This window comes from Anguilla anguilla, chromosome 10 (assembly GCF_013347855.1).
Source record: "Anguilla anguilla isolate fAngAng1 chromosome 10, fAngAng1.pri, whole genome shotgun sequence".
NCBI lineage: Eukaryota > Metazoa > Chordata > Actinopteri > Anguilliformes > Anguillidae > Anguilla > Anguilla anguilla.
Window position 1 is genome coordinate 34750681 of NC_049210.1, and position 10574 is coordinate 34761254.

Here is a 10574-nt window from a genome sequence, read left to right on the forward strand (position 1 = left end):
ATTCGAAGTATTTTCTTTTGCGTGTAATATCACAGTAGTCACACCATCCTCAGCCCACAGAACCCTAGTTTTCCCCTTTGCTTTAATAAAAGAGAACTGATCTTGACTTCCGTCGTTATTTCCACAGTTAATCTACCCGAGATGAGGTCCCCACTAGGAAGGTGTTGGTTCGTTGATCGGCCGTAATTTATCAACATTTTTTGAATGGCGTTTACCATTGTTTCCAGAATGATTTTAACAATTTAATGATAGAATACGATAATGTGTCTAGTCTCTCAGCGCATATTAACCTATTTCACACTTACATATAGATGATAACCTACATCCACCCACCTGAAGCTCGTACTGGAAAATGTTTAACACCTGTTGTTACGTTATCTACTCCACTTCCCGTATCTAGGTGTATCCTTTTCTGGTTTAGCCTAGATTGGAGCACATATGAAGGACTACTAGTAGTGATAGGACGACGTGAGGCTTTTTTCATTCAACACAAACGAAGAAATTGCTCCTAAATGGTCTGGACGGTTTCATTCCGCTTCTCTAGTTGAAGACAGGCACGCAGTGGATATAAATTTGCACATACCATGAATGTAATGCTCACTTGCAAATTAAGTACATGACAAATGACGGCCACTAGATGATCAGTAAAACTTAAATACAGCTAAAACTGGTCTGAGTAAAGGTCACTAGGTACCACATTGGCCAAACATTAACTGTCGACGAAAAGGGAAAAGACGGGAACTAACAGAACCTGAAGTGATAATATTCCACAAGGTTAATTGCTCTAATGAACCATGTAGGAATCAAATCACAAAAATAGAGAAACCATACCTGAAACATGTTCAGAATCTAAATCGAACTAACTGGCTTGTAATCAACCTACAAAAAGAATCTTTATTCTTCAAATCACAAATTCATTTAATGTGTATTTACCAAATGGAGCATCTTCACTCAAGAGCTTCAGCAAGCTTGTTGCCAGCAAACTGGTAGCTTACAGCCCTGCCGATACACCAGCTGGTCCATCATGAACCAAACTGACCAAGTTGGTAGACTAATTCACCCAAGCTGGTCCACCACAAGCTAGCTTGACCTATCCGATTCCTCAGGAAGCTTGTCTACCTGCAGAAGTCAGGTTGACCAGGTTGGTGCACCAGCTCAGCCCAGCTTGACTAGGCTGGTACAAACAACTTGTCCTTTGATGCAGCATTAACAGAGTAATCTTTAACACCATATTAATGAATTCAATCAGCGAACAAATGTTTGCTTTTTGAATAATTCTTTATTTTAGAAAAACAAATATTTAGATGAGAAAGTAACAGAATGAAAACATCACAACTTTTAAGAAAACAAACCAATGGAAAACATCACAGCTCCAGTTAATGATAGGGCTTTCAATAAGGGTATTAGTTACTAATTATTCATTTAAGAACTATAGTAATACATCATTTATACTAACCCTTTAAACAGTTGGTTTTTTGGAATTTCATTTCTTTATTTTCCAGTTCTAGAACTTCATTGCTTTCAATTACTAGTGTATTACATCAGCATTAGAATGTTCAGTTAAGAACATTGCAATCACATGTTTGTAATCTTATACCAAAAAGCACAGACATTCTTGTTTTGTAAGAGCTCATATGTTATTAAATGGACATAATGAATTTTTAAATGGACAAAAATTCAAGTGTGAAATAAACCAAGTGTAAAACTGACTTTAAAAAGCTCTGAAATGTTGTTCAATAAAATGTGGTAACCTGATGGTGCAAACCAGGTATCATACATACATCATTAGAACAAAAGGTCTCTCCCCTCCAAACACTAATGCAACAGACCAAAGGTAAGCATACATCCTTATCCTTCTCTACTAAAATGTTGACCCAGAAAACCATACCGATTAAAATAGTGTAAATGCAATACAATCAAGAGCACAAATGTAACACAAACAAGGGTGATACCATTAAAAAAGGCACCATAATTTTCTCATTTTCTAGATATAATTATATGCTTTCACAATGCAGAAAGAATCATGGCAGAGAATAAAATTTACTGTAGTTTGAGAGTTTGACACCCTGCAGACGGCATGACACGATTTCCCCATGCATTTGTTTTGACATTTTTACATTCAACGTTCAGTCCCTTTAAATCTCCAATGTGTACATACATGAATCTTTTCTTGTGAGCGAGCATGCAATATTTATATTTCTAGCACTCTACCCCTCGGATTTCAGAACTTACTCTTTCACAGTGGCCATGGTGTTTATGCTAAACACTTTCAGTTGTTTCTCAATTCCTTTTGTTTGCAGTCTAGGCAGTACAGGGGCTGTACAAACTGTACAGAGCAATGCTGTGTATGCCTTTGTATTAAGTGTTCAAATTCAGATATAAAACCACTCACAGCATTGTTTCCCACCTTTCATTCTATTAATCCACTCGATGGTCCTAATGGTACATCACAAGATGTACAGAAAATATTAGTAACTTACTAGTCAGTATGATGCAGAATGATTTATTTATTTTTATTTATTTTTCAGAAGGTTTTTATTTAGGCTTATTTCCCCCTCCTTGCATTTTTAAGCACGTTTATATATTTTCGAAGACATTGCAAATCTATTGGGACCTGTCACAAAATAATAGCTTCAGCTATAGCCAACCTAGTTTCAAACACACATCTGAATAAAATGCTTTGCAATTTCAGAAGTCTGTCAGCACCCCTAGTCTCACTTAATTTTGCTGAAGGTAACCCAAAGTCATTATGCTTTTCCTCCAAAATCAGACAGAGATGGATAAATCCCAGCTGCAGGCTGAGATGAAGGTGCACTTGGGGCATTCTGAGATAGAAAATCTATTGGGCCAGTTAGGGATGGAGGTGCACTAGGACCAGGCTGGGACAAAAAGTCTACTGGGCCAAATTGGGGTGGGGGTGCGCTAGGAGCAGTCGGAGGGGGAAAAGATCCTGGTGCAGACTGAGGTGGAAAGCCACCTGGGGCATTCGAATACCCTCCGGGGGCATACGGAGGTGGTAACTCTTCAGGGGCATTGGCAGGTGTATAACCTCCAGGGGCATATGGAGGTGGTAACTCTCCAGGGCCAGATGGGGGTGGATACCCTCCAGGGGCAGATGGGGGTGGATACCCTCCAGGGCCAGATGGGGGTGGATACCCTCCAGGCCCAGATGGGGGTGGAAACCCTCCAGGGCCAGATGGGGGTGGATACCCTCCAGGGCCAGCTGGGGATGGATACCCTCCAGGCCCAGATGGGGGTGGATACCCTCCAGGGCCAGCTGGGGGTGGAAACCCTCCAGGGACAACTGGGGGTGGAAACCCTCCAGGCCCATATGGGGGTGGATTCCATCCAGCTTGGTTAGTGTCCCCAAAATCACTGGATGGTTCTGGCTTGGCCATTGGACTAAACCCTTTAATAGCAGGAAAAATAATCAGTGGAAATATGACCTCTGGGTCCGAAGCATAGGGAACATCCAGATAGACCTGTAAAACAAGAATCGGGTATTAGTCCCCACACTTGAGATGGTGTCTTCTACACATTGTATCCAATGCTTTCCTGACAACACAAATTATTACTGTAAGTAAAATCAAAGATCAGTCAAATGATCAGTGTGATCATCCAACAATGATTTATTCTTCTGGTTTAAATGGCACAATATGTTCTTGCCTCTGCACCCACACCAGAGCATGGCCCAAGTTAGTCACTCAAGCTAATTGCCATTGCTGATTGGATGATATACGTGAATTATGGTTGGATGATGTAATGGAGCATGGCATAGGTCATGTGCTTGCATGAACACACAGTGCTGTACACAGTAAAGATTATAAAGGTTGTCCGATGAAAGCCAGAGCAGTCAAAACATCTTTTTAATAGAAAAGCAAACATATGTTCTTACAAGACAATGTTGCACTTTTCATTTGATCTACTAAAGCAAAAATATAAAAACTTTTTTTAAAATCTCATGCTCACACTGCAAACTGGAAGGTTAAGTGCTTAGTGAAACAGAATGTTAATGTCATTGAACTGACAACAGTTTGGATTTTTATATGTAGGCCTACACCTAGGCAAAAATGAGAGCTTCATAAAATATTTTAATAATGGAAAAAGTGAGTCTTTCACATACTTTCATATACTATTGTTCATTCAAAATCAAGAATTTCCAGATCATCCAAGGACCATCTAGCCTTAATATTGTTTCTTCAAGGGGATCTGAATCTAGCTTGCCTCGACTGTGAAAAGATTTTTTCCATTCTGTGGCTTTTAATGTTGTTGCAGGTAAATGAACAAAAAATCTAAACATCGAATTAAATATTTGTAAAACAGCGGATACCACGCAGGTGCCACTCATTCATTAATTAAGCAATTGAATCCCAGCATACATGGCATAATGGATAAAATTCTGATCATGCCCGGTCTCCTAAAAAAATGGCTAGCGTGGCTGCAAGAGGTGGAATCTTGTGACCAAGACAGCTGAAATTCCTGATGTTTCACAAGCAATGGAATGTTAGCCGTCTGCACACTTAATGCCCCCGTCCAAATGGGTGCGGTGTCATAAATCTCAACTAGGGCAGCAGAAAGGCTAGAGGCACGACTATATATGGTCTACATACCTTCAGTTGGTACTTGACTTTGATAATACGAGAGTGAGTGATGGAGACCATCGCATCAGGTGGGATTTTGACCACATATGTGTTTGTCTGGTGTGACTGCGAAGGGATGGCTGCTCCCTCCTCTTTGAGGATCCTCTTATTGAACTGTTTCTGATGGCCTCTGGCATAGAAGCTCTCCTCTCGGTCCAGAGAAAACTTGGGCACGAGGTCGCGTGAGGAGTCGTTCTCGATGTCCGCCGTGATCGTTATTGCTTCACCTGTGGCAAAAAACCCAGACAGAAAGCAAGGTAATCTTCATTGGACAACATTGGTCAAGGTGCAAAGGTACTACATAGGCTAAGTAACTGTACTATCTGATGAGGGAGCAATAAAGTAAAAAATGTAAGTTAGTTGTTGCGATTCAAACAGTTGGTTAAAAAAGTCAAATGGGTCAACTACTGAACATTAATTAAAATATAAAAACAAAAAACTATGATTAAGACTTAAATTCATAGGTTTTACATTTACATTAATCCCAGAAGAAGTGCTCATATACAGTGAAATATGAAATATTTTGAGGCTTACCTTGCATGTAACCCTTTTTATCTATACTAATTTTCATGTTGGTACTTCCTTTGGTGAACAGCTTCATCTTCTTATTCTCTGTGCCAGACTGAGGTCTCTGCATGAAATCAGTGAATGCCCAACAGAGTTCATGCAACACTCAACATTTTGCAGTGTAAAATCTAGGAAATGAGCATGCACAATATGTCTTGTTTCGTCATGATTGCCACACAGAAGTCCTACTAAGGTAAGCAGTCAGTTCATTAGACTGTTCCAAATTGTCACATGCATACCATGTATATAGGATTGTTCATGTCACTCCTGGAAAGAAAGTTGAACTCAGCCTTGTCTTTCTGATCCATGCGCATTGACCTGTCGAGTTTAGCCTGGACCAGGTAGAATACTTTGCCGTGAATCCCTTTATAGGTTGATGGCATATTTCTGTGAGGAAAAACACACTGGTCAAAATTATGAGCACTTGCTTGGTAAAATGCACTTTGCCCTTTCATATCAAATTTGGTTTCCCTACAGAGTCCCTCATCCCTGCATGCTCTTACCCATCAGGAATCCGAAAACTGAATGGATACACGTGTTTTCCCGCTGGAATTGCTTTACCGTCTAGAAAAAGTTTAAATGACAAAATATTTTTACAACAGAGACAGCTGAAAGTGATTAATAGACAGAAAATACAGAAATCCACTTTGTCTGCTGTTCCAAGATTAGTGACAAACTCTGTTCTTTCAAGTGTCTTCTAAAGGAAACGACCGGACACCTGGATTACTAATTACAGCCGGCCTAGAAAACATACTTATCTTATTTTAAGTTGATTCTATAGGCAAAAAATTTTTAAATGTCTAACAACACCCCCGCCCCCCTTCCTAACAGCACTTACATGTCTCTCCACATTGATCCACCAACCTCTCCTGGTCTCCTGCAGAAATAAACCAGTATATAAATAAATAGAAATAAACCAGATATAATGTCATCACCATAAAAGTGGAAAATGCACACCAGCCAATGCTGAGATCACTCTGTTAAAATGTACTATTTCAGTGTAGAGGAAGTATGTTAAGGATTTTCTCTGTCATAAGAAATTGTTGCAACAAAATACACAACGTCCTGGTTGCAAGAAAGCTATGGAGATCCATAATCCACAGGATCAGTGCATTTTGGGTGAGTTCAATGCTGAGAACAGATGGAGGATTTAACAAATGACGCGGTGAGTGAAAGACTGGTTTGAGACTACAGTAGACCTGCACTGTATAGTATTGTACTGGCATAAAAGATCTGTTGGAAGAAAAATGTTATTTTGATAGCTGCTCTATTTGATTTCAGACTTTATTTTGACAGCTGCGTTACGGCCCAGCAGAGTTCTACAGGACACCCGTTTAGTCCTGTGCAATATGTATACTGGTCTCACCAGTTATGGTTTCAACAGCCTGATTTAACAACGGAGCAATATTAATTGAACTTCATTATAATATACAGTATATTATCATACAAAACCTAAAAGGCACAATTAAAACAGCCATTGGCTAATAATACAAGATAAAAACAGGTCAAATGAAATAGGCTAGGTGATAAAAACAGGAAAAAATAAAAACAAACGTAAGGGTGAGGCATTGTAAAAATTATTTTTTTAAAATTAAACTGAATACAAAATGTCAACAGTAAAAGACTAAAATATTATCATCAAAAAAGTGACTTTATATTTTGTTGAAGAACAGGGGTACACAAGGGCCGGTCAGTTTCTGCCCTTAAATATTTAATTAGGTGAATCAATATCTTGATCTGATATTTGTCTAAGCACCAGCTGCAGACTGCAAGTGTATCCTGCAGATTTTACTGTGCTCAAGTATAGGAGTGGTGCAGCATAGATCTGTCAGAAAACTAAAACTAAGGTAATTGGTTAGAACAAATACCAGCATGCTGGTCAGTCCGCCAGGACCGGAGTTATGTACCCCTGTTATGGAAGTACAAACCCTTTTCATTGTTTTTAATGTACACAACTTGGCACTGCAAGTTTGCCTATAGTGCGTGGGAGGGCAACCCTGGTCATGAAGTGCCATAGATGTTCCTGGTTTTTGCTCTATGCAAACCCATAACTAGGTAATTGGAGTATCGATTAGGTTTCCTAAACACAGGTGACAGTGTGCTGGAGGTATTCAGCATTCCACCACTCAGAATCTGAATATTCAGGCTCAGGCTCTTAGTAATCCACCACACTTTCATAACCAAGCCCAACAGGCCCCACAGCTCCTTCAGTTAGGCCTCCAGTACAGTAGGTGTGCAGTTCTGCCCGTTGATTGCAGAGTGGAGGCAGTAGCCTACTGTTGCAATGACCAAGCAAGCCAAACTATGAAAGTGCATTACATGCATTCCTTACTTTCAGGACCGGCCACTGGCATAAACACTCTATGCGGTTGTTTAGAGCCACAACCGCTAGGGGGGCCACATGATGCAATCTTTTTTTTTTTTTCTTTTTAGCTAAATAACATTATTTGTTAATATATTTTAATTATGTTATTTATCCCCTATCCCAAAACTAGCATTATTAATTTAATATGGAATGAACAGAGAACATTTCATAACACGTAATGTAAGAAGGATTTTATAATAAGCAACATGCAGTTGAACGCAATCTTTTCAGGGGCATTATTGAAATATTTTGGAGCAACCTCCGCTGCACCAGGACCATCTACCTCGTCAGCTGACATGACTGCTGCATTTATAGTTTAAATATGTTGACTTTTTTATTTATTATTTTGAATACTTTACCATTGTTAATTGTTTCTTAACTTCTCAAATTTTAATATATTTGTAATATACATTGTTTTCAAATAAAGTAAGAGATTTGTTGTTAATTCATTTGTCCATCTCTATTGTGTGTGTGTGTGTGTGTGTGTGTGTGTGTGTGTGTGTGTTCATTCATTTATGAGCAGTGTGTGTGATTTGGTGGTTGTGCTGCGAGTTTTTTGGGGCCACAAGCAAAATCTTGCTTAGAGCCACCAAAATCCTACAGCTGGCCCTGCTTACTTTTTTTTTTTTTACCCAAAAAACTTTCACAAAAAAAAAAAAAACATTTTTGTACACAATGAGCCTCATGTAGACCTCCACGTTAAGAAAAAATGTAAAAAAAAAAATAATAATAATATTAAAAAAAACTTTTACTTTTTGCCGTGATGTAAGGAACCCTGTTGTGTATTTACACCAGAAAGCAAACCACTTGTATGTTCGGTGTTGTTGCTGCATGTAGAAAACGTTGCTGATATCGCAATTGTTTTGACAACATAACGTCACATTGACCAAACACAACATTTTCACAACATTCTCACAGGGTAATATGTACAACTTGGTAACGATCTCCACTTGCAATTAATTATTACGTGACAATTCATACCAGATCAAATACGCCTATAGTGTAACTAGATATTCCACCACCCTTTTGTCGCGATTCGGTCCGCCATAACCTATCGCCTCAAGCTTCCTGACAACACGTGGTTTATAGTTCTTCCGCCTTTCCTTTTCGTTATGTAATTAAACCACAGTCTCTTAATTAAACCAAACTTGTACTAAGTAGTAGTAGTAATAAGTAGCTGATTCAAGCCCATGCAAAGTTCAAGTTTTTCGTTTTTTCTCTCGTGATTAGCTGAGGCTACTTTAGTAATGGAGATGGAATCACCCGTGTTCTTACCGTCCTTTACTTTTCTGTATATGAATTGTTCCAGCTTGAAGTATTCTTCTTTTGCGTTATAAGACACATGTCTGTCTCCGTGCTTTTCTCTCCAATGTACGTCGGCCTTTCCTTTCGCTTTAACTGACAGGGAATTTATCTCGGCTTCCTTTGAAAGCTCCAGAATCATTCGTCCTGAAATTGTATCTCCATTCGAAAAGGTGTTTTGCTCGTTTATAGAATCGTAACTTATCGAGATACTTTTAACGGTTGATGACAGCATATTGCAATTTGGTAAATGTTTCTAAGTCTAGGCTAAATTAAATGAAGCCAAAACCGAATGTTCACGGTTCTAAGCAGAAATTTTGATAAAGGGTTCACCGTCTTCTTTACAACTAGAGAAGTCTAAGGGCGTGCAAAACGAAACATACGGACACGCCTACGCCTTCATTTGAATCAAATCAACAGATTCGGGACTGGTTTAAAGAAAACCACTCCTCTGCCTGAAATGAGTATTATCAAAGGGGTTACAACTACGTTTTTTTCTTCTTTTTTTTTTTTAGAGAAGAAAAAAACGTGTTGTCCTATCTTGGTATTTTCATCATTGCATCATTTCCTGAAATTAAAGCCAATAGAACAATTACATTCCCATGGAACATACTGTTCTAGATCTTGTGGTACATAACTTAAGACATTTATAAGGAGCACTGCCACATCTACTGAACATTCGGACCAATTTTGTAACACAAAAATTAAACGGTCCATGAAACAAACTAGAAACACGAAACATTTCTGTTACTAGAAGTAGTAGTATTTCAGTTGTCAACGCTTGAGCTGGTAATTCATAATACTGGCAGCATGCCATTTGCCCCACATTCTTACGGTGCAGTTACATTGTGGCATGAGTCACCTTTTCAGGTGATGAAGTCATCCATTCCATACCATAACATTCCACACGATAAGGTGACCGAGATGTGAGAAATTGTGACAGCAAGAAAGGCTTGATTGTGTTGACAGAAAAATAACTTTTAGTAGCAGTGACTTATCAGAAGTAGCCTATTGTTTGACTGCCTTGCTAGTAAAGATGAGGTAACATTAGGTAATGGAATTTTCTGCAGTGGAATCAACATTTATTAGATGACACTGTTGAGTCACTTGTCATGCGTTTGACATGGTAGTTTATCCAGAGTGGAATTAGATTTCATCCACATATCTAACATTATGCTAGACATAATTATCAGTCGCTGTGTAAATACATAAACGTTTACATCTGTGAGAGTACAGCTCAGTCTGAAAGAACATTGGGCTGTACCACAGCCTGCTGTCACACTCTGTCCCTCATGCTACGGAACTATATCCTGCATTACCTGTTTAGTAGATAAGCAAAGGCACAAATCTGACCAGTAAGATCCAAGTAAATATATTTCATAACATAACTGCCAGGGCTCCCTTGAAAAAAGAAATGTTTATCTGAATTAATCTCCCAGGGACAAATTAAGAATAAACCAAAAATCAAGGCAAAAGAAGTAGGGTTTTCATAGGATGAAAACAAGGTGAAAAAAGATTTTCAAGATAGTCAAGACGATGTTTAAACCATGTACGCTTTTGAGACGGTGAAGACCCTACCCACAGAAAATCCTGCAAACTTCAGTTTAAAAAAGTTATTACAAACAGGTAGATTAAAGCAGGAACAACATCAAGGACAGATAAAACATTTACAAACCAAATACAATGAGACCTTTCATCTG

General features: G+C 38.8%; 1 protein-coding gene across 1 annotated transcript; it reads right to left on the minus strand.

Moving 5' to 3' along the window:
• Window positions 1–1259: 1259 nt before the first annotated feature.
• LOC118206179 (arrestin domain-containing protein 3-like) lies at window positions 1260–9289 on the minus strand. Its single transcript, XM_035378469.1, has 7 exons — window positions 8848–9289; window positions 6046–6084; window positions 5711–5771; window positions 5447–5594; window positions 5175–5271; window positions 4611–4867; window positions 1260–3482 (listed from the first exon to the last, which is right to left on the minus strand). Exons 1-7 carry the CDS (start codon window positions 9107–9109, stop codon window positions 2748–2750), a joined length of 1599 nt encoding a protein of 532 aa, XP_035234360.1. The 5' UTR covers window positions 9110–9289; the 3' UTR covers window positions 1260–2747.
• Between the last annotated feature and the right edge of the window lie 1285 nt (window positions 9290–10574).

Coding starts and splice junctions, on each gene's coding strand:
- LOC118206179 (XM_035378469.1), bottom strand. CDS start 9,109: ATGCTGTCATCAACCGTTAAAAGTATCTCGATAAGTTACGATTCTATA. Junction 5,595..5,710: donor AGTTTTCGGATTCCTGATGG/GTAAGAGCATGC, acceptor TTTTCCTCACAG/AAATATGCCATCAACCTATA. Junction 4,868..5,174: donor TAAAAAGGGTTACATGCAAG/GTAAGCCTCAAA, acceptor TTTTTGCCACAG/GTGAAGCAATAACGATCACG.